Source organism: Gopherus evgoodei, chromosome 2 (genome assembly GCF_007399415.2).
Source record: "Gopherus evgoodei ecotype Sinaloan lineage chromosome 2, rGopEvg1_v1.p, whole genome shotgun sequence".
NCBI lineage: Eukaryota > Metazoa > Chordata > Testudines > Testudinidae > Gopherus > Gopherus evgoodei.
Window position 1 is genome coordinate 147,073,958 of NC_044323.1, and position 24,788 is coordinate 147,098,745.

The window sequence follows — 24,788 nt, forward strand, 5'->3', positions numbered from 1 at the left end:
TATGGAAAAAGTTCTGTGAGCTAGAAATAGGAGGAGTGAGGGTTTCCATGTAACGGTTGGAGATAAATTTTGCATAAGTCAGGAGTGAGAGTTACAAGATGTTCCAGAACAGAATGCTTGCATAAGCTGGGGAACATCAGTATTTGATATGGGCCTAGCTGTTACAGTGACAGCACCAGCTAGGATTGCCCTAACCTAAGTACACTGCACCAATATGAGCATTCAGGCTAGGTTTTTAATCCCCAATTGACAAAACAGACTGAGCACTGGATTAGAGGGTGTGCCAAAATCAGGGGTTGATTTAAACCAAGAATGTGTGCCTTGAGAAGCCTCTTTTAACAGTACATCAGCTAAGAAAATGAGAGGTTGGATACAGCAATGCAGCTGTTCTAGCAGTAGCCAAGGGCAGCTTCTAATGACTCTGCAGTTAGGCACCTACTGCTTTCCTCAGGCAAACAATAGAGTTTAGACCACAGAGGATCCTCCCCTGATCTCAACCTTAGTTCACCTTTCCTGCTGCTTGTAGTTTCTTTGTACATGCTCTTCCAGCACACTCAAATCCTGCCAGCTGCTATAGTTTTGGAAGGGGATCATGTTCCTCCAGCTGTAGCTAGTCATGCTAAGATCATGAGATGGAGCACACTGCTTGTGGAATCAATGTTAACACTTCACTGGATTGAAAATCCCAAAGAAGATTTTTGTTTTAAAAATTAAGCTTTTATTTAGTTAGAGGTAGCAATGGGGAGCAGAGTCCTGTAGTGTCAGGGTCACTGGAGAGAGCTAAGTTCTTGGCTAGTGGGGGTGGGAGCAGTCCATGATCTCAACATTTAAATCAACCCTATTAAGAGTTTAGCCCATCTTAGATTCAAAACAAAAATTCCTCTGCCCGAGCTTCAGGTGCAGTTGCACAAAATGAAAAGACAACACAAGACCGGAGCATCAGGGTACTGCAGGTTTCTCTTGTTCGCACCTGTAAGTACTGAAATGGAAGCAAAGCTAGACATACAACATGCTTCCTAGCAAGAACCACCCCCAGCATCTTTCATAGCTCTTGGGGAGGTGGCAACATGTTGCACAGGTACCATGTGAGCTGCAGAGGAGGGGGGATAGTCAGGAAATGGTGTGTAATAAGTATTGCTCCACAGGGAGTCAGCCAATAGGTATGTTTAGTTTAAAAGTTTTATTTTTAAAAAAATAAGTGTGGCCTCTGGCTATAGTGCCCATTACTGCTAACCTGGAGCAAATGTGTCAGTGGAATAGTCACCCCTCCAAGCTGGTCACACCAGAATTTACTGTGCCTGCCAGTTCTAAGATTTAGCGCCAAGGAAAAACAAATTTAAAAAAAAAGGATACCTCAGTGACAAACACACATAATGGAAGGTAAGCTTGATACAAAAGAATATAGAAATATGTACAGTAATTCACAGCCCAAACAGGAAACTGACCTGAGGTCAGGGACACTGGTTATTTTGCAGCTATTTTAGAGATGAGTCACTTAGCCTGAAAGCAGTTACAGCATAAATGCAATATTCCCATCTCCTCCCCAGGCGAGTCATCCTAGCACTGTTTCAGTTGCTCAGAGCAGTGAGATGATATGGATTTCACTCGAGCTGGTCTCACACTCCCAGGATGGCATACTTGAACAGTGCCATGATAGCTGCACTGATGAGGCCAGAAATCGGAACAGTGACAAACCATGCCAGGAAGATGTTACGGAAGAGACGCCAGTCCACAGCCTTCCTGGAACGGAGCCAGCCCACTGAGACCACGGAGCCTACCTATGGAAGATACACCAAGGGACCAATTTAAAGATTAGGAGACCACTAGGGTCTCAGCTCCTGCATAGCAGGCCAGAGACCACCACCTAGTGCTTCCAGCATCAAACCCAACAGCTTCTAGTCAGCTAGAGTATCTTAGAAAGACATTGCAAATTTTTAGAGACTGAGCAGCACATACCAGGAGGCAGCTTGTACACCCCACCCAAATCCCAGCTGCCTAGAGTTGGAACTCATGCATGGCTGCTCCACCCCCTACCTGCACATGCACCAGGCGTGATGTCTCTGCAATGGGGCCAGGACACCTGTTTAGCACAGCTGCCATGTTGATTCCCAGTGAAGCCACAGGGGAATGAGTTCTCCAAAGGTTGTGCAGTTCCCATGGCTAATGGGGCCCAGCCTCCTCCCAACCACCCTGCACCAAGGCACACTAGGGTTGGATAGGATCCCCAGGGAATAAGATTAGTACCTACTTGATAATCTTAAAAAAATCCATAACCAGTCAGGTCCTTGCACACCCAGTAATCTCATGGTGCCTGGGGGGCACCCCCAAGTTTGAAAACCAATGTACTACCTTCAGCTTCCAGATACTGATCTTATTCTGCCTTTATCTGCTAGAACAGGGGGCATGCTTCTCAAAGTTTACCTCAGCCTTCTCTAAATAAGATAGTTAGACTAAAAGCTCAATCTAAGGCAGGTTTTCTAGACTTCAGGTAATTCTTGTAGCTCTTCAGGTATCCTCTCCAATCTGTCAGCATCCCAACATACTGCCCCTCCACAGGCAAACTCAGTTTCCAATATGGCCTTACTAAGAAGACAGCAGCATTGACTAGGTTCAGATACAAGACAAGCCTGAATCCAATGAGACCTGCCCAAAGAAAGCCCAAGTCATGCTGAAATGTGGCAAAGTGCCTTGTGCACATTATGGAGAGCAGTCTCCCTGTTGGAACTGTGGTGCACAGCCAGCACAGCATGAAGACAGGCAGCAAGGGGCCAGCAGAGAAGAGTTTCACAATTGAGATTACAGGTATATGATGCACAAGTGCAAGGCTTATAGGAATGAAGTTTCCCCATGACCTGAGTGGCCCAGGGAGCTAGGCAGCTTTGTAATGGGTCTGTTTGACAACTGTTTTTTGTTCTACCACAGTATGGTGCCTAAGTATCATTGAATCAAAGAATGTCAGGGTTGGAAGGGATCTCAGGAGGTCATCTAGTCCAAACCCCTGCTCAAAGCAGGACAAATCCCCAACTAAATCATCCCAGCAGGGCTTTGTCAAGCCTGATCTTAAAAACCTCTAAGGAAGGAGATTCCACCACCTCCTTAGGTAACCCATTCCAGTGCTTTACCACCTTCCTAGTGAAATAGTGTTTCCTAATATCCAAACGTACACCTCTCCCACTGCAACTTGAGACCATTACTCCTTGTTCTGTCATCTGCTACCACTGAGAAGTCTAGATCCATCCTCTTTGGAATCTCCTTTCCAGTAGTTGAAAGCAGCTATCAAAGCCCCCCTCATTCTTATCTTCTGCAGACTAAACAATCCCAGTTCCCTCAGCCTCTTCTCTTAAGTCATGTGCTCCAGCCTCCTAATCATTTTCATTGCCCTCCACTGGACTCTTTCCAATTTTTCCACATACTTCTTGTAATGTGGGGCCCAAAACTGGACACAGTACTCCAGATGAGGCCTCACCAATGTCGAATAGAGGGAAATCATGTCCCTCGATCTGCTGGCAATGCTCCTACTTATACAGCCCAGAATGCTCTTAGCCTTCTTGGCGACATGGGCACACTGCTGACTCATATCCAGCTTCTTGTCCACTATAATCCCTAGGTCCTTTTCTGCAGAACTGCTGCCAAGCCATTCGGTCCCTAGTCTGTAGCAGTGCATGGGCTTCTTCTGTCTTAAGAGCAGGACTCTGCATTTGTCCTTGTTGAACCTCAGATTTCTTTTGGACCAATCCTCTAATTTGTCTAGGTCCCTCTGTATCCTATCCCTACCCTCCAGCATATCTACCACTCCTCCCAGTTTAGTGTCATCTGCAAACTTGCTGAGGGTGCAGTCCACACCATCCTCCAGATCAGTAATGAAGATCTTCTGAACAAAACTGGCCCCAGGACCGACCCTTGGGGCACTCTGCTTGATACTGGCTGCCAACTAGACATGGAGCCATTGATCACTATCCGTTGAGCCAGACGATCCAGCCAGCTTTCTATCCACCTTTAGTCCATTCATCCAGCCTGTACTTCCTTGGCTTCCTGGCAAGAATACTGTAGGAGACCGTATCAAAATCTTTGCTAAAGTCAAGGAACAACACATCCACTGCTTTCCCCTCATTCATGGAGACAGTTCTCATCATAGAAGGCAATTAGGTTAGTCAGGCATGACTTGCCCTTGGTGAATCCATGCTGACTGTTCTTGATCACTTTCCTCTCCTCTAAGGGCTTCAGAATTGATTCCTTGAGGACCTGCTCCATGATATTTCCAGGGACTGAGGTGAGGCTGACTGGTCTGTAGTTCCCCCGATCCTCCTCCTTTAAGATGGGCACTACATTAGCCTTTTTCCAGTTATCCAGGACCTCCCCCAGATCACCATGAGTTTTCAGAGATAATGGCCAATGGCTCTGCAATCACACCCGCTAACTCCGCCTCTGAGGAGGTACACTACATGCTGCATTGAGTGTCTGTTTCAGGGCCAGTTTGTCAGTTTGACCATGCGCTTGATTGTTTGAAAAGTGTGAATTGGGAGTGCCTTTAGTGGGCCTGACTGTTCTAAAAAGGCAGTCAGCAGCGAACAAGCTGAGCAGCTAACAGCAGAGGCTAACAGGAGGAGTTTGCCTCGGAGTTCACCTGGGGAGAGTGCACTGAGGCTCTCATCTTGCAGGCTTCTGTGAGTAGTTACTGCAACAGCTGAGGAAGCTCTTTGAATGAAGGTAATATGGATGGTGAGTGTTCAGCTGTTACCTGCACAGATGTGCCATGTTTGTCTCTTTCGCAGGACAGACGCGACTTTGCACAAAGTGCAAGCTGGTCTCCATATTGGAAGACAAGGTTCGAGGTCTGGAGAAACAAGTATCAACCCTGCATGGCATAAGAGAAAATGAAGATTTCCTGGACAGATGTCTGGATATGCTTCTATGGGTACAACATTCTGAAGAATCAGAGCAGGCTGTGCAGTGGGAACAGAAGGACGGTGAAGAAATTTGGCAGCATGTGACCTCCAGAAGGAGGAGTGTCCATGTACCAGCAATGGAGATACAGGTGAGCAATTGTTTTCATGTTCCCTCCACAGATACTAATGCAAAGAGTGGACCAGATGATACATCTGACGGAAGGGAGCAGAAGGAGACTCCACTGATTGGAAGGCTTGATATGCACTGTCCTAGCGATGGGGTTTCCATGACCACTGCTCCCAAGAGAAGGCAGCAGGTGGGGGTGGTGGTTGGGGACTCCCTCCTTAGGGGGACTGAGTCATCTGCTGCCCCAACCAGGAAAACCAAGAGGTCTGCTGCTTGCCAGGAGCTAAGATTCACAATGTGACAGAGAGACTGCCAAGACTCAAGACCTTGGATCACTACGCTTCCTGCTTCTCCACATGGGCACCAAGGATACTGCCAGGAATGACCTTGAGCAGATCACCACAGACTACGTGGCTCTGGGAAGAAGGATAAAGGAGTTTGAGGTGCAAGTGGTGTTCTCATCCATCCTTCCTGTGGAAGGAAAAGGCCTGGGTAGAGACCATTGAATAGTGGAAGTCAACGAATGGCTACGCAGGTGGTGTCGGAGAGAAGGCTTTAGATTCTTTGACCATGAGATGATGCTTCAAGAAGGAGGACTGCTAGGCAGAGATGGGCTCCACCTAACAAAGAGAGGGAAAAGCATCTTCGCAAGCAGGCTGGCTAACCTAGTGAGGAGGGCTTTAAACTAGGTTCATCGGGGAAGGAGACCAAAGCCCTGACGTAAGTGGGGAAATGGGATACCAGGAGGAAGCATGAGCAGGAGAGCACAAGAGGGGAGGATTCCTGCCTCATACTGAGAAAGCAGGACAATCTTAAGTACCTATACACAAATGCAAGAAGCCTGAGAAACAAGCAGGGAGAACTGGACATCCTGGCTGTCAAGGAACTATGATGTGATTGGAATAACAGACCTGGTGGGATAACTCATATGACTGGAGCACTGTCATGGATGGATATAAACTGTTCAGGAAGGACAGGCAGGGCAGAAAAGGTGGGGGAGTTGCACTGTATGTATGAGCAGTATGGCTGCTCAGAGCTCCAGTATGAAACTGCAGAAAAACTTGAGTCCCTGGATTAAGTTTAGAAGTGAGAGCAACAAGGGTGATGTCATGATGGGAATCTGCTATAGACCATGGTGATGAGGTGGACAAGGCTTTCTTCCAGCAACTAGAAATTACTAGACTGCAGGCCCTGGTTCTCATGGGAGACTTCAATCACCCTGATATCTGCTAGGAGAGCAATAAAGCGGTGCACAGATAATCCAGTAAGTGTAGGGGACAATTTTCTGGTGCAGGTGCTGGAGGAACCAGCTAGGGGCAGAGCTCTTCTTGACCTGCTGCTCACCAACAGGGAAGAATTAGTAGGGAAAGGAAAAGTGGATGGGAACCTGGGAGGCAGTGGCCATGAGATGGTAGAGTTCAGGATCCTGACACAGGAAGAAAGGAGAGCAGAACACAGACCCTGGACTTAAGAAAAGCAGACTGACTCCTTCAAGGAACTGATGGGCAGGATCCCCTGGGAGAACAACATGAGAAGGAAAGGAGTCCAGGAGAGCTGGCTGTATTTTAAAGAATCTTTATTGAGGTTGCAGGACCAAACTATACCAATGTGTAGAAAGAATAGTAAATATGGCAAGCAACCAGCTTGGCTCAACAGTGAAATCCTTGCTGATCTTAAACAAAAAAGAAGCTTACAAGATGGACAAATGACCAGGAAGGAGTATAAAAATATTGCTCAGGCATGCAGGAGTGAAACCAGAAAGGCCAAATCACATTTGGAGTTGCAGCTAGCAAGAGATGTTAAGTGTAACAAGAAGGGTTTCTTCAGGTATGTTAGGAACAAGAAGAAAGTCAAGGAAAGTGTGGGCCACTTACTCTATGAGGGAGGCAACCAACTGACAGGATGTGGAAAAAGCTAATGTACTCAATGCTTTTTTTTTTTGCCTCTGTCTTCACGAACAAGGTCAACTCCCAGACTACTGCACTGGCAGCACAGCATGGGGAGGAGGTGACCAGCCCTCTGTGGAGAAAAGTAGTTCAGTACTTTTCCTCAACGTCTTTCCCTTCAGCTTCTCCTTCCACCACTTCCTACATTTACTCTATGTTCATTATCCACAAATGGACAGATCTGCACGCAAAATTGTAGACCTGTCAAACTCAAGACCAATGCTTGGTATATTTTGGAAACTATTCTACTAAAAGTCAATACAAACCAGATCTGAGATTGAGGAGGAAAAAAGGCAAGAACCAGTACTTGGGAGACTATTGGATTCTCATTCAGTAGACCAGACCATTACTTCTGGTCCTACACCACTAACTCCATCTCCTGAGACAATAGTGACACTTCCTGCAGAACTAATAGGAGGTCACCACAGGAGCCATTTAACATACAGACAAGCATTTCACTTACTTTGCAGTGTGTTGTACTGATAGGAAGACCAACATTTGATGCAATCACCACAGTCAGAGCAGATGCCAGTTCAATGCTGAAGCCACTGTGTACACACAAAGATAGTAAAATCAGAGGCTGATATGGGCCACACAACGTTAGCAAGGGATTCCTGCACACCAGACAGTCCATGGCATGGCACATATAGAACTTTGGCTTATGGCTCCTGTTCTATGCAGGGTTCCAGGTCTCCCTCATTAACTAGTTTAATTGTTAAGGCATTAGATTTTTTTTGTTTACACACACTTCTGCTTTGTATGGAGAGTGCACCTGGGACTTCTTGACAGCTCCTAGCTGGAGGCCAGAAGCAAGACTAGAGATCTTTAATCAGAGCTTCATTTTTCCTTCCATTTCTAGTGGATACATGCATCTCTGCAGGAATCTAGATAAGTCAAATAACTCTAGGGCAACCCCCTTTACACAATGGAGACTAAGCAGATTTCACACTGCCACTCACTGAGCTCTAGTTATTTGCATCCAATTCCTCAAGGCATTTGCTTTGATCTGTATTGCCCTGATATGATCTTGGACCTGGATATCAGAGATAGTCCCCTTTAGGATAGCCACCTGGAGATGGTGGCAGGGAATTCAGTGGATGATCTTTACAGTCCACCCCCCAGTTCTAGAGGGTGGAGCTATAAGGTACAGTGGAAGGTTCAGCTCTTATGGCTTTTGACCTAGAGAGGAAGGCATGTGTGTTTAGTACAAGCACCTGATCCCACAGCCATCTGTTCAAATTCACATATTAGAACCATACCAATGGAAACATCAGTTAGGGGTGATATTTGTGGAGTGGTCTTCCTGATGGTAACCCACCACGTCATGACTATCAAAGCTATTGTACCTCAGAGCACTAGGAAGTTTGGAACGTGAGCAAACAAGCTGGAAAGAATTAAATGAACCTTTCAATTTCAGTAGGCTGCAGACTCCACATTGTATAATTACATGCTCACCCAGCCTCTGAGTAATGTGTTAGGTACACAGTGGTGAGTACAGAGGACACAGTGTACTGAAAATACCATAAGCATCCTCCTGTGTCCCCCATGAAGCAGCTTACCTAGATGGTGTGATAGGAGTCAGATCCTTCCCCATGGTCTGAATGACTCTTCTCCCCCAGACCCACAGACCAATGCAGATTCCAGCACCTCCATACAGCAGCAGCCAGATGGGAGTTGCCACTTTGGCAGCCACGTCACCTGTCTGATAGACCAGGTACAGAGCCACTAGAGGGCCAATGGCATTGCTGGAAGGAAACAAAGACGCATTCCAGTCAGAAACAATCAAGGAATCTTTCCATGCTGCTGACTTGAGAAGTGATGAACTCCAATCTTGCTATAAACCCTAACTTGCAACATTTTCTGGATGACCAGGTTAGTGGGGAGCAAGTATTTGCCAGAAGAGCCCTCACAATAAGCAGCTTTCACACCAGCAAGCTAGACATACATGCTCTAGAGAATCAGTGAACATATTGCATTAACATTTGCAGTGAGCATAACCAGCTAAAACCTGTCACGTAGATTAGGTCTACTGACCTGACATCGTTGCCACCATGAGCAAAGGAACCAAAGCAGGCGGTGAGAATCTGCAGGAACTGGAAGAGCAGGGACACTTCTGGTCTATCCTGGTCATGCCACTCCTCCAGAGAACCAGTGCTGCACTTCCTGTCACCACTGCCTATCTCCACCTTGCCTACATCCATATCCACATCAGCAGCTGGGTGGGTATCTGCCACAGCATTGCAGTAGCTAGTGTAGCTGTCCATACGGATCCTCTTCTTAGTGTCTGTTCCAGGCCAAGTCAGCTTTTCCATCTCCTCCCCCTTGGGCTCACCCTCTTTGGCACGGAATGAATCCAGCGGCATGCCACAGATGGCCATAGTGTACGATGTGTAGCTGTTGTTGCGTCTCAGGGGCTTGTCGCCAGAGTCCCCCATGCAATCACCCACTTTGGCCAGGTGAAGCTTGTGCAGCAGCTCTTTGTACAGGCCCGAATCCTTGTGTACAGTGTGGTACTGGTAGTGGCCATTGGAATTGATCTGATTGCTGACAGCTTGGTTGAACTGAACAAGGTTGCCACTGGGTAACCGCACAGCTCCTGCAAATGGAACTTGAGTTTAACCCACATCCACATGGTCCAGGAGTGAGGAACACGCCTCAAACAGGAGCCAAACTAAAAACACTACAGACCTCGTGCTTTGTCATGATTCACCTGGCATGCTTAAGGGATTCCCACTAAATCTGGACTTGCCAGGGCCATCTCAACCTACAGCCATAAGGCCTTGAGTCAAGGCAGGTGCTAACCCCAACTCACCACTATCAATGTTGGTTTCCTTCAGGTCAACACTAGGGAGCCTTTCCCGCTCTGCGGCTTCCTCCACGCCTCCCAGATTGAAGGAGACTGTTCTCTCCTCCACAGCTGCCCTGTGATGCACAGCAGACACATCAGTGACAGAGCTCTTGTCACCCACGCCGTTGCCTAGTGGCACTTTATACTCATCTTGGTCTTCCTTCTGGCTGTTTTTTTTCTCCATCAAGGGGCTCTCAGAAGGACTTGACTTGACCTCTCCTGTGGAAAGGAGCAATGACTTAGTAGTCCCCTTTCCCAAAGGCTACTGCCATTTAAAGCCCATTCAGCCATTAGCACCTGATTCCAACCTACTCTGCATCCACTGAGACCTGAGCAACGCTCGCACCTGTCAGAACCCAGATTTATGCATGCTGGATTTCAGTTTACAGCTCAAGTTAGTAACCAACTAACTACTCACATGCTTAGATGTGTTACACATGTGCTGTGCATCTGACAGCCAGACCTAAAGACGGAACTCACTAGTCTGAACTGTGCTTTTTTACTATTTCAGGCCCCCTCTTGGCACCCAGTATAGGCATGGTTATAACTGGCAGAGTGACTAATGGCATAGCAGAGCTCTGTGTTTGTTACTCCCAGAGCACTGGTTCTTCACTCCACAATGAGAATAGTGGTGGGCCACCAGGAACTGACTGAACAGATGGTGCCAATACTTTGCTTCCACTTTAGTGTTAGGAAAAGCTAAAGATACATTCCTAGTATTGCACAAATAGCAGCCCAGAGAAGTTACATGGTTGAAAGCTGGCCCATGATATGGCCAAGACTTGCACCACACTACAATGGTGCAAAAGAAAACTTATTTGATTACGAGTTAAGATTTTAAATACAGATGACAGAGCCACTCTTCTTGGGAGCAGTGTTAAGCAGCAAATCTCTCACCAGGTTATCAGTAATGAAGTGCTGCAATTTGCACTTTGTCATGCATGAGCCATAGGAGTATACAGGTGACTCATCTGTGCCTTTCATTGGGTTAAAGCATGTGACAATACAGAGACTGCACTGGGCAGGAAGGTACCTTTTTCACATGGTGATGAGCCATGACAACACTAGGGTTTCCACTGAAAGGAGTGTTTTGGAAAAATGAACCAAGCTCAGCTTTAAAGCTCTCACAACTTTAAACATCTGGAGCAGAGGCAGGCAAAAAAATTCAGCAAACAATAAGTCTGCTAAAAAAGTAATGGGGAAATAATGTTATAGTGGTGTTGGTTTAGGATATTAGAGACAAGGTGAGTGAGGTACTTTTATTGGATCAGATTCCCTTCCCGCCTGCCCCCACAACAGAAGTTGGACTAATAAAATAGTGCTTCTCAACAACCCATCTGTGGACCAACACCGGTTCCTGAGATCTCCTTGACAGTTTAGGAAGGCAGAAATCTGGTCTCTGGTATCAAAAAAGGTTGAGAAACACTGCAAAAAAAAAAAGATTACCTCATCCACTCTGTTGAAATGGTTCATTCTGGCCATTGCAAAACAATGTTTCATGTTGTATGTTTTAACTTTCAAAACAGTGATTTGTTTTGAAATTTAGTTATAAAAAACCCAAAAAAGTAAAAGCCACCTAAATAACCAAACACACCACAGTTTGTCTGGGCCAAACCCCATAAAAAAATTTTTGGTTCTCATTCCAGGGAGAAACACTGGCTAGTTTCAAATTGAAAAATGAGGTTCTGTTTGGCCCCTAAACCAAAAAGTGTATTATTCACTCAGCTCTAATCTAGAGCCTTGATGGTGGGACTTGGTTTCTGTTCACGTTTGAAAGATAGTCTACTAATTAGGGCAGAACAGGGACTCTGGAGTGATCCTGACTGACTGCACAACCTTGGCCTAAATTCACTTTTGGCTGCCTAAGCAAACACCTAAATACAAGTAGCATTTTCCAGAGGATCTGAACATAGGTCTCCAATGACTCCCAAAGGAGCTGTGGGTTCTCAGCTCTTCTCTGAGAAAGCATGGCCTGGTATTTAAAGAGCCTAACTGCATAGCCAGGACTGAAAATTGGCTTTAATATCTGCCTGTTTCTCCAGGCCATAAAATGGAAAGACTTCTACCTTACAGGAGGGAGGGCAAAGCTAACCAATGCTTGAAGTCTTCAGAACAAGAACACTAGAAGTCAGTTAAAATCTTCCCAATCTGCACTATATGAAAGCAGAGACCATTGATTTCAGAACTCTAGCTCACTGCAAGCACTTGGTCAGAACTTTAAGCCTGGCTGGTCAGGTCAGATACTAATAGCATGAAACCTCTGTGTAGTTCCCTAGTTCTGCTGCAGCGCTGTGTGGGGTTGCTCAAAATTCTGCAGTATGTGCGTCACCGGGGTTCTGCTTAGGAATAGGCTATGCTGAACCGCCCCCCTCCACACACACCAGCTGCAAACAGACTTGCTAAGTTACATCAGCAAGGGGGGGAAATTGAATTACCGGCAAGAGAATAAACTCCTTTAACAGCCACAAGCATGAGCTGTCTCTAGACAGACAAATTTCCAAAGGCAACCAGAAAGTATTTAACAAGCTATTAGTCTCATCACTTATGCAAACCTGACATGGGTACTTGTGAATAGATATTTTCTCTTACTTATTGCTTAGGATGCCTCTCCCAAGTCTCGCATGTAATTTATAGAGGTGCCCCTCAGAACATTAGGAAGGTAAAGCTGAGGAATGCTATCTGAGTGCCTTTCAACAGGTATTCTTTGCTACAAGGCAGGGATGTTATGAGATCACCAACTTAAAACTAATCTGCATCAGCAAGGTCAGATTGCTCATTAGGTACATATGGTATTAAAGGTTATACACCACAATTAGGCACACTACCTCCTGCATTCTCTACCCTGGGCACCCTTTAAGATTAATGATGAAATAGTGCTGTTTAGGAGTATATCCACTCCAGGTAATTGTTCTGTGCTGTGTGCCTAAAGCCTACTCCATGCAGCTTGATCTGAAACAGATAAGTAGGCACAGAAGTTAGCTGCAGCCTGTCAACAGTACTTTCTTGCCAGTGGATGGCTACTGAGCTAGAAGCATGCTTAAGGGGCCCTCTTAGAAGCCACCCATTGTTATAAGCAAGTTTAGTTTTATAGTAACCAGCAAAAGCTTGATTACAAATACAGCACTTAAGTGACTCATGAGATTTTCAGAGGCAGCTGAGTGAGATCTGAGTGCTAACTCCCCCCCCACTTAAGATCCTTTAATAAAAATAGACTGTTAAAAGTGAGATTTGCAAGACTCTCCTGCCCCTCCCCCCACCCACAAGCAAGATAAGCCAAAACAGGATATTTAAGTAACTCATTAAGCAGAACATGTGATTTTATGTCATTCTAAAGTATTACTTACGTTCTATCTTCTTCTTCATTCTTGGACACACAAAGAACCAGACGATGAGAGCACAGACAACAGCACTCCCCGCCGAAATTAGAAGGATACCCCAGATAGGAAGTTTGTCAAAGCCCAGCACTAGGAAATAAAACAATGAATCTTGAAAACCCCAGGGCAAGAGCCCCTTCAATGTATGACTACCCTCTTCACAAAACTGGATCAAGGGATGCTTGGCACATGACATTCACTGCTGCCTCCCAGGAGTCTGCAGTGTCCTGCACCAGCTTTGCTATATTAGCAGAAAATCTGCGAGATGTGAATATGTAATAGAAAATCCAATACTAACCTCGCAAAAATTAGAGTTTAACCCACGTGGGAGCCCCCACCAGATTACAATCTCTCACCAGCTAATCTCTTTCACATGTTCGGAGACTCACCTGACCTCTCCCCTCCCTGGGGAAAACTGGTGACCCAGCAGCAACTGACTAGACGTGCACTACCATCCTTCCCTCAGTTTAGTTCTCAATATAGTATACACACAGAGGCTTATGTCCTGACTTGCTTTTTTGCTTTGACATTGCAGCAAGTCTGCTGCTGCAGCAGACAGTGCTACTCCCCCTGGCATGCCAGTCTGCTAATAGCCAGGGGGAGAAGAGCTGTACCCAAGGGAGATCTCTAACAGATTTATAGTGATGTGGCTTTTTAGGTTTGTGACAGGATAGGACTTTTCCAGCCACATGGTGCAACAATGATAGCTTCTACATCTCACTCCAGAGCACTTAGTTTTAAATTAGAACCAAATCGACATCTCTTGAAACAGGAGAGGCTTTAAGGTTTTAACTGACCTAGTTACACAAGCATTTACAAATGAGTGGCTGAACTTTTTTCCATAGACACTTACTTATATTTACTATAGCCTTAAGCTAAGGTATCAGGCGTTTGCTAAATGGCCATCAAAATGCTTCTGCATTTTCTGCTGCAGCCAAGAACTATAAACACTCCCAGTACATAGAGGGCAGATAAAAAGTACTGCAGAGGTCAAGTGCACAATGTCACATCTATTTCATATGGCTTAGTTAACATGGAACACTAATAGCAGCTTACAACAAATACAGAGTCTGGCAAAACCCCCAGCTTAAAGCGGAACAAAGTTTAACCAAACCTTGTCTACAGAATGTAAATGACATGAATCTGGCTAGTAATGTGCAAACTTATAAACTGGATCACATGGTGCAATGCTGTTTATGCTTTAACTGGTTAAGATCCCTACTTCACAAGACAATGTCATTGACAGGCATAAACACCACTTTGGCTGAACTCCACTAGCGCTGCAACATCTGTTAGAATTTCAGGACCATAAAGTGCATTTGAAGGGACCTATGTATGAAAGGAAAGCTGGGGTCATTACTTCATAGCTACACACCAGGCTATTCACTACTAAATACTGAAATAGATCTAAAGTGTCTGAATGACACTGAATACCTGCCACTGTCAGCCTCTACCTAGCTCTGGTTCCTTGATGACCTGTTTTATAATACATCACAGCAGAAAGCCCCAGCTGAAGCTGCCACCACAGTCCAAGGCAGAAGGCCCTGAATAAAGTAGTTCAGTATACAGAGTTTTGAAATTGACTGTTAAGGTAGCTGTGACTGATTTTCTACAGCTTGCCTTTTAACTCTGCACGTCTCCAGGCCCTTCTGTGCCAAACTACATTGGATTATGATGGCAGCTGCCTGTTCCATTTGTCAGTTGTGTTTCTCCCCCCACCGCAACAGAAAGTTAACAAACATTTTTATCTGGAGCTCCCAAAAGATTTCAACTCCGAAGCATGAATTCCTCTTCGGAGTACTTGTGCCGGCTAGGACATGCCTGTTCTTCTTGGTCAGGAAGTTTTGGAGCAGTTAATATATTCTTAGGGATGAAAAGCAAGCAAGCTCTCATGCTGGAAAGGCCAAACTGAGCAAATCCAATACAAGACTCCAGTGCTAACTAGCCTTACTGGAGAATAGGAAAAGCTTAAGGAGACTCTTCAGCAGCTGGATTCAGAGCTCTAGCATAAGTAGGAGAGAGGAAAGGGGAAGTCATGTTATCTGCTGTTCCTGTGAAGACTAAGGAGAAAGCTCTGTAGTGATTTAGACTTTGAGCAGGCCTCTTTGGTTGGGTAACTATCTAGGTTAGAACTCAGCGCACGCTAGCCTGCAGCCTTCTGTAGCCGGCACAGGCCAGCAGCCTTCTAGGAGATTTCAGCCCTGTAAAGCAAAAGGGGTAAATCATGCATTTAATGGAGGTTTTTATAAAGAATTATAAAAGCAGCGCTGAAGTATTCTGACATGTACTTACAAGGTGCACCACTGTACATGATGGAAAAGAGGTTGATCCCTATGGTACAGGCATAGAAGATTGGCAAAGCTCGCAACCCATTTGGAACTGGATCTGCCTGTAAAACAGATTAGTTTTGATGCTATACAAGTCCAGACCCCAGACTCTGAAATTAACAGCAAAGCAGACACTTAAAAGTACACTTCTACATGGAAGAGTGTAGAAAAATAGTAATTTCTTACAAAGATCTGTTTTGTGCACTTAGACTTCAAAGTTTACTACTTCCCTCCTACTAGCCCAGCAGAGGCAGCTCCAGAAGAGGGAGATGGGAGTCTCTTGTGCAAACAATTGTTTCCTAAATGCCAATTATAGGCTTATCTATTACAGCTGCAAAAGCTCTGTCCACAGTGGGGTTGCATAGGAGTCAGCAAGGAGAGAACTGGGCCTGAAGAACCCTTAGAACTTGTGCATCACAAGATCCAGTGGGATTTTAGGGTTGACAATTAGTCTCTCCCCTTGCTAGTGAACAGAGCACTTTCGATGTTGAAGACAGAAATGGGCCTCTCCCTGTTGCCATTGTTGTTTCAAAGCAGAAATGCACATTCCCTGAAACAGCAATGTTGCCTTTTGAACAGCCCATCCCACAGAAAGAGTGGATGGAATCTGATGCTTGAGAACTCTTCACTTAAGAGCATTTTACTTTTTAGGTTTTAGACATCAAAGTAGCTAGTCACAAGACTGTTTGCTCTCTGTATTCTGTAAGGCTCTGGATTTTGCTCTCAGGTATTCAATAGCCTACCCATCAGAACAGATGCTCTCTAAAACTGTCAGTTTTCAACAGCACTTTCTAGAAGTCTTTGCTTCAATCCACTAAAGGAAGTCTCTTTTGGAAAAAAGTCTCATTTGTCAAAAGGGCTTTTTCCTCCATTTCCCCAGGTGAGTCAGGCAAATTGTTCAAGTCATTTGACTGATTCAGAGAGATTATTCACAAATGCATTCCTATGTACTGAAAGCAACACCTCACCCAGGCAGTGGCATTGTTTGAGACTGTTGACCAGGAGCCAAATCCAAGTGTTCTGATGCTCAGTGAAATTTAATGTATTGAAAAAAGTGTTTGCTCTGTCCTATTATAAAAGCATCTGAACAAGTGTTAATTAGTGAGTACAACTCTGAAAGACCAGTTATACAATATTAATCTGACAGCTGTGCTAAATGAACTATTGCCAGGTTGCAAATGACCATGGAAGGTTAAGAGAAAACAATTACTGCATTTTTCAAAGCAGAATCCACAAGCGTTAGATTTGAGATCTGAAGTTCGTTTTAAGCTACTCAATAACATCCTCAAAATACACTTGGTAAACCAGAGCTAGTATTATGTTTTATATTTGTGAACTGTTTACACACAAGTTGAATCCTGGACACCAGACTATGCTGGTTAAACAGATGCTTTAATTGTAATCTAGTCTGTATACTACCAGCATGCTTAGTGTTAATTCATGTTCAGATTACTGATCTACTCAGCATACTGAACAGCAGGAGTATAGAGAGTGGCTTGTGTTAAATCATTCAAACAAGTTTCATTTCATGCTCCCATTTCCAACTGCTACTTTTGTTCCACTTACGAGAACAGTATTTGTAAAGAGTTCCAAACCAAAGAGACTCACAACAGAAAGCATTTGTCTGGTTGAGTAGAGTTCAGCCCAATACAGTCAAACCTCCCAGACAAAGCCCATCCTGAAGTTCAAGCAACTGGTTTAGGTTGGTGGAATCTCAAGAACTTGTTTTGGGAACCTCTGGTCTGCAGGTTTAATTTAAGACATGAGTCCAAGATCCACCAGGGCTTGCCAACATCAAGAAATTAGCAAGACTATATTGCTGTAGTTATGCCAATACAACTACCTATGTTGACACATTCAAGTACATGGGGAGCTATGGCAAATATCTGTATCAGTACAGTTCTGCTGCTAAGGGCATGTCTTCACTGGCTACGTTAAAGCACTGCCACATGCTTTAACGTGTCTTGTGTAGTCACAGCACAGCACTGGGAGAGCACTCTCCCAGTGCTCTTGGAGAAAAAAACAAAACAAACAAACTACCTCCACAAGGAGAACAGCTCCCAGCGCTGGTGCACCATCTACAATGGCACTTTACAGCGCTGCAACTTTCGTGCTCAGGGGTGTGAAAAAACACCCCCCTGAGCGCTGCAAGATACAGCGCTGTAAAGCATCAGTGTAATCAGGGCGGCAGCTGCACGCTACACCCGTAAGGGATGTGGTTTACATGCAGCGCTGGGAGAGCTCTCTCCCAGTGCTGCCGCTTCGACTACACTCACACTTCAAAGCACTGCTGCGGCAGCGCTCCCGCAGCACTGCTGGGGCAGCGCTTTGAAATTCCAAATGTAGCCATACCCTCAGGGGTGTGAAAAAAACATACCCCTGAGCACTGCAAGTTTTGGCTCTGTAAAGTGCCAGTGTAGACAAGCCCCAAGTTTCCCTGTGTAGGCAAGCTGCCAGTTCAGTCATGCAGAGAAGCAGAGTTTCCATCACAAGGGCAGAGCTCTCCCAAGCATTTCAATGCTAAGGCAGGTCATTCAAGTTACAACTAGCTCTAATTGGCACTTCCACAAACTGTTCCATTGAGTGCCAAGTGGCAATCAAGGTGCCAGATTCCTTCCTGCCTTTGAAAGACTAAAGAGCTCTCTTTACAATCCTAACAGCTACAACAACACTGCATAGTACAAGCTGGGGGCAGAGAGACTTGGACAGTATAAATAAGAGGCAGGCAGAATGGTATTAACATGAAATAGGTCTGAGGATAAGGTATTTCACAATCTATTTGGTCTACTCAGCTAGCCTGCCCTTTGAAGTCTGATGCATAAGCCAGTGTCTACAGACTTTACGTTTTATTAAAGAGAAGTTTCTAGCTCTTCCAGTTGCAGTGATGCTTTCCAGTCTAGCAGTAGTTAATTCTGGCTGCACTAGGTAAAGCAGCGGCAACACAAAGCCAAGATGACACTGGTCAGTTTGATTTGCAGCCCACAAGGCATTGGACAGCAGCACAAGTAGCCAGCATTTTATCAGTTTCATGCTGCTGCTGCTGGAGAAGCTATGCCTGCTTCTGTTCTCCATCTGATTGGACATGAGATAGGTGTGCAATATTAATCCCTGAACTGGCAGCTTTGAATAGAAGGGGAAAAAGAGAAAGCTCCTCCTGTCTTCAAGTCTCCAGAATGCTGAGATAACCACTAGCCAGAGACAGATATGAAACAAGCATTCAAACAAGGCCTGGTATTCATAAGCATTTCTTATGACAGGTTACTATCCCAGCAACTTCTTCCATGCTCACTGCTGGGGACAGGGCTTCTCAGAACACTGCACTGGATCTCCATGCTCCCTTTTCCCACAAAAAGTTCATATCAGCCTGTGGCAAGTACGTACCCAGTAATTATGAAGGGCAGCCCAGCAGCTAGGGTGCTAGTGTGGGAGATGTATAGATCAAAACATTAAAGATCACGAAGTTCTCAGTAATAAGCATTTAAGATTGACCTGACCGGGAGTGGTTATTCCTATTAGCTCATACAATTTCAGCTGCAGAACAATTTTCACACAGCAGATGCACATTGTGGAGATCTGGCACCCTTACCTTACGAAGAATGAACATACGGACAAGGAAGAACAGGATAGCAGACATGATGCCAGAAAGCAGGGGAGAGATGAACCAGGACAACACTAGGACAGAAGATAAAAAGGCAATTAATATCCTGGCTACTAGAAGATGGCTCTGAGAAGTAAAACCCAGTTATTATTTCATACTAATCCAAGGTTGTCCAAGGCCATAGACAGAACAAGGAGCATAGTCTCAAGTTGCAGTGGGTGAGGTCTAGGCTGGATATTAGGAAACACTTTCACTAGAAGGGTGGTGAAGCACTGGAATGGGTTCCCTAGGGAGGTGGTGGAATCTCCATCCTTAGAGGTTTTTAAGGCCCAGCTTGACAAAGCCCTGGCTGGGATGATTTAGTTGGCGTTGCCCCTGCTTTGAGCAGGTGATTGGACTAGATACCTCCTGAGGTCTCTCCCAACCCTAATATTCTAGGATTGTTTATTAATGCCACACCTTACCATATGAAAAAGCTAGTGGGTTGTACTTTACTTACCAATTTTAAGCAGCTCTGACCACTGGACGCCTTTCTGTCCTTTGGCCACCAACGAAAAGCCAATTGTCGCTCCAACAATACAATGGGTACCAGAAATGGGAAGCCTCAAGAATGAAGCTGCTAGCTGCCACACAGCTGACCCTAAAGCAACAAAGTTGCGTGTCAGTGACTAGTCACCATTACAATATATGGCAGATTTGGGGACAGACACTCCAACAAGATAACTAATCCATGTGTACTTAATCACTTTGCTGCTGCAGCTAAAATGTTACTCACCAAACATAGCGCTGATTGAGCCAGCCATGAGTAGCTCTTGTGTCGAGTTGTACATCTCCACATCAATCAACCCCTTCCGGATGGTCTCACTCACTTTAGCACCCAGCAGAACAGAGCCCACCGTTTCAAAGATAGATGCCAGGATACATGCTTGCCGCAGAGTCACCACACCTGACCCCACTGCAGTTCCAAATGAGTTTGCCACATCATTGGCACCCACAGAAAACGCCAACACAAAGGCAATGATGAAGCCCAATATCAGCATCCAGAGGAAAGCTACCATGGGACCAGATGCCTTACTTCCTATTAGCAGATCCATCAGAGCCGTTGTTGATTCAATTGTGGATTCCATGTTATTAATTTAGTGGTTTCAAATTAACAGGAATTTGCAACTTTGATACATAAACAAAATATGAGGTATGAAAATATTATAATAAATAATGTTACAAAATTAAATAAACTAAACAAAGATATGTTCAGAACCAGAGAGTTACTGCTATACGGTGTGCATGGGAATCTCTTTTCTAGAGTTCCTGTGGCTCTGGAGAATTAGAAGGGCTGAATAAAATTCCATGGTGCAGAAAATAGAGAACACAAGTTCTTCATCCTGAAATGAGAGAGGGAGAACTGAGTCCCCATGATCCATTGATGCTGGATAAGTGAGCACAAGGCTATAGCATAGCGAGACTTCCCCCAAATAGTTAGAGCAAGGCCAAGCTTACATCCCTGTTTAGCAGCAAGAGGCCACACTGGGTACCCATTAGGAAACTAAGTGACTATCTGCTGCTCCATTAGTGCTGTATTCCTGGCCTTCTGCCTATGTTACACAACGCAGATGGGGACACAAGATCCCTTGTGATTTCTACCCTCCCACAATCCAAGCTGAATGCCAGCTCCCCCCTGCTGGCATGCTTAAAAGAGTACCACTACATTGACAATGCCATCATGATTTGGAATGGAGCTGCTCTCTAGCCTATAGAGAAGAGGATTTGAGCCAGTGATTTTAGAGAGCACTTCAGTGGAGTCTAGTTGCTGAACATGGTAAAACAAGAGGGTATGAGACCCATGGCAAGTACCAGATCAATTATTTCTTGGGGAGAGAGATACAAGCTCTGGACTAGAAGAATGGGGCCAATTCCAACTCACCATGCTGCTGTGTGGAGCAAGGACCTAAAAGCAAGCAGGCAGTAACACAGAACCCTACCTTAAATCTATTAGGACAAACATAGCCACCATCCCTATTAGCCTGAAAGGCACACTCTGGGCCAAGTATTTCCTGAACAGGCTACAAACATTCTGCTCTTGTTGGGTTCCAGGAAGGAACTAAAGGACTCTTCCCCAGCCTATGGGGAGGATCCACAGGGCCCAGGATTACATGGGACAACAGAAAACAAAGTCAAGGTGAGGGTCAAAAGTAGGGAACCTGAAGGGGACACCAAGCAGAGAACCCCAGACAACACCCACTGATCCTCAAAGGTGTCAAAGGAGCCTGCAGTTGCTGCACAGAGGAACTCTGCCTGGATATGTAAGTGGAGAGAGGACTGGAAACAGGCTCCACATTCAGAGAGAACCCATTCAGCCAACATCTCCTCTCTGGTGTTAAAGACTGCCACTTTGGCCACTGCTGGGAGGAGGTTGATGATGCCCCGCAACTTTATGGGGCCACAGACAGGGTGTGCATATACACGAAGGTGGGAGAAGTGCAGCCAAAACCACAAAAGTAAGAAAGGAAAACATTATCTGCTGGAAGGTAGACACATCAGGCCCTGGGTCTACCAATTTCAGCTCTTTCATAAGACACTCAGCACAGAGCCCTCTCAATCCTTAAAACCCTACCAAAAATCACCTTTACCCAAGCAGAGTTTTGGCCCCAAAAAGAGACATGTCAGACTTCATGAAGCCCTTAAGGGACTTCACTACTGCCACTGCTATTAAACGGCAGGTGTTCAGATACTACGTTGGGTATAACAAAACCCCAAGATCGCTAGCTCTGCCTACCAGGAAAGATTCCTGGACTAAGTGGGCTGTTGCTAGGCCACAGATGCAAGCTGCAGTGGAGCAGGAGAGTGGAAGTGGCTTCCCTTTGAAGCCCTGCTGCAAGACAACTAACATCATGGCTCATCCCTGGCCAGCTAACATTTTAAAACTGCAACTTACCCCATCTACACCAGGATTTTAACATGTTAAAATCTGAAAGGTAACAGCACTTCTACCTAGTGTGGACAAGCACCAAAATAAGGAAAAGCCCCAGTCAGTCTGCAAATCCTTTACCTGAACAATGACTTGAGTAAGGCATGTTGGCAGCTCAGCTGAATTCCCCATAGTACCTTGTGTCCTAAGCTGCAGTCTTTTGTGCTTAGCCTGGCTATTGCTGCTGCAGAAATTACTCACTCTTGGTTTGTTTGCTGCCTGTCCCCACGGTGACAGCACTGGCTCTGGATGTCCCTGAAAATGGCCATCAGAAGAGGGAGCAAGCCCTCTCCCAGCACTCAAGAATTAGAGCAGGAAAGACACTGTTCATTGAGATTCTTGCCTTTCCCCAAGAGCATTTGGGAAGGAAGGAGCCCATCACAGATGTTAACAGAAGGTCCTACATCTCAGTTATTTCCCCCCATACTCTATCTGTGTTGCAGCTATGCTTCACCACAACACTGAGAAGAGGCAGGAGATTAATTTCCAGCCAATTTAACATCAGGTCTTGCACTGCACCAGCCCCAGACCTCCTCACACACCATTACCACCTTTGCTGCCAAGTCGGAGGAAGGACTGCAGATACCTTGACCATGAGTTGGAATGGAGGCAGCAACACCTTTCATCTAAGCAACAGGCACACTTAAACTGAAACTCCCTGAAACACTGCCAAGGATCATCCCCCTACTAGACTGGAGAGAGGAAAGGCAGAACAATCTGCCTGAAAAGGCAAGCCTACAAAGCACACTCTGGGGAAACAGCATCTGCTGCATGGAGGCAGAAGACTTTTCTATGGGTTTTCTATGTGGCTGCAGTATCTCAAGTGAGGGACCCAGCTGGCACTCAGATTCCAAGATGGAACCTCTCAAGAGGGACTGCCCACCATCTGCCCCCTGAGGAAATTATGAGGTCCACATTGGGACATGTAAGTGAGCCTTATCACTTGAGGAACCAAATAGCCACCATTCACCTGGAAATCAACAGGCTCTGTGGATACTCAACCCCTCACTGTTTCAGGCACCCATTAAGGCTAAGTCTTCACACCAAAAAAAAAAAAAAAAAAAAAAAAAAAGTGTTTTTACATCAAATTAGCCATCTTTGGGTTTGTCTACACTTAAAATGCTCCAGCAGCACTTCAGTGAAGACACTACCCACACTGACATGCAGGTTACCTATGCTGTAGCCAGAACCCTAACTCTGAGAGGCATTAGCTAGGTTGACAAGGGAACCCGTTGACCAGCACAGTCTACACAGGGAGTTAAACTGACCTAACAGCTTTATTCAGGGGTGTGGAACTATATCAATCCAGTTTCCTATTGTAGACCTGGCCTCAGTGTCAAAATCTCAAGGGAACAAGTCACTTGTTTTTACACCAATTGGCTATATCAAGCCTCAGGTGGGAGGTACATGGGGGCCTCAAACTAGCTACAAATAGTGAAGAACCCGAGCCTTATCTCAGCCACCACAATATAAAATCCCAGCAAACTCAACCTTCACCCTCCATTTTGCACTAGTCAGGTCAGGTGAATTAGCCCCAGAGCTGCCTAGCTCGCCTGCCCCGCTGTAGCCACATGGCACCTCCGTGTGAATTCAAACGCTGCTCTGAGAGCCCTCCCCTCCCAACCAGCCCAAGGGCAGCCCCACGCTCCTCTGAGCCCTGAGCTCGGCCAGGCCGCGACCCCGGGCGCACAGGTGGGCATCCCGAGCGTGCCCTGCTGCCAGCGCGAGGGGGCTGTGCCCAGAGCACCTCGCACCACCTCCCCAGTGCCCAGCCTCAGCACCGCCCGCCCCCCCACCAGCTCCCTTACACATGGGGCGTCAGCGCAGCGCCGCACAGCCCCCCTGCGCTCCCCCCCCCCGACACCCCTCCCGCGCGGCCGCCTTGCCTTCCCGCGCAGCAGGAAACGGCTGCTCCCGCGCGCGCCTCGCCTCAGGCGGCTCCAGGGCCGCGCGGGCAGCCGGGCGCACGTGGGGGGAGGGGGCGCGCCGCGCGCCCCTTCCCGCCCCGGTTCCCGCCGGCGGGCAGCGCAGGGCCCCGCCACTCCCCCGGCCCGAGCGCGGCGCTCACCGAGGTATCGAGCTGGTTCAAACCGGCTTCTCCGTCCCGACCAGCTCCCAGCGCACGCAGCTTGCCGCCGGCGCCGGCCGCATTTTATAGCCTGAGCCGGCCACGTGACCATCCGGCCCCGCCCCCCGGCCGAGCACGCATCCGACGCGTGACGCAGGGAGAACGCGGCCCCCTTTCTCGCTGCCGCTCGGCCATTCGCCACCTCGGGATCCTGGCCACGCCCCCTGCTGTGGTGGGTCCTGCTCCGGCTGCAGTCGACCCGGGCCAGGGGCTGTTCACTCTGGACCCTAACGAAGGGCCGGAGCCGGCTGATTGGGAACGAGGGTTGGTACAAGCAGGCTGAGTCTGCCCCAATGCAGGGTCTGCTCCCAGCCCCACCAGCTGCTGGGTTTCCTCCCTCCCTCCTATCCCCCCCCGGAGCTGGGAAAGACCCCCTTGGTTTATTTCTCTCACCTGTTTTCCCATGGGAAGCTTGTTCTCCCAACCTTCTAGGAGGGACTGGGTCTGACCCTGGGCTCCTAAATGATCCCTGCACTTATTTGTTCTGGTTTTAGGAGGGATCATGACTTGCATTCCCAGTAAACATCATCAGCTGGCTCAAAGGACACCACACCCTCTGCCAGCCAGAAACAGGAACAGATCAATCTAG

General features: G+C 46.5%; 1 protein-coding gene across 2 annotated transcripts; it reads right to left on the reverse strand.

Moving 5' to 3' along the window:
• Nucleotides 1-721: 721 nt before the first annotated feature.
• On the reverse strand, nt 722-24,669 carry SLC20A1 (solute carrier family 20 member 1). Of its 2 annotated transcripts, none has more exons than XM_030551775.1 (11): nt 24,593-24,669; nt 19,882-20,488; nt 19,606-19,746; nt 19,095-19,180; nt 15,474-15,570; nt 13,152-13,271; nt 9,772-10,026; nt 8,994-9,555; nt 8,519-8,704; nt 7,423-7,507; nt 722-1,778 (listed from the first exon to the last, which is right to left on the reverse strand). In XM_030551775.1, exons 2-11 carry the CDS (start codon nt 20,231-20,233, stop codon nt 1,617-1,619), a joined length of 2,046 nt encoding a protein of 681 aa, XP_030407635.1. In that variant the 5' UTR covers nt 20,234-20,488; nt 24,593-24,669; the 3' UTR covers nt 722-1,616. The 2 variants fall into 2 exon arrangements, with proteins under 2 accessions (XP_030407635.1, XP_030407634.1); XM_030551774.1 differs by lacking the exon at nt 24,593-24,669 and adding an exon at nt 24,140-24,231.
• Between the last annotated feature and the right edge of the window lie 119 nt (nt 24,670-24,788).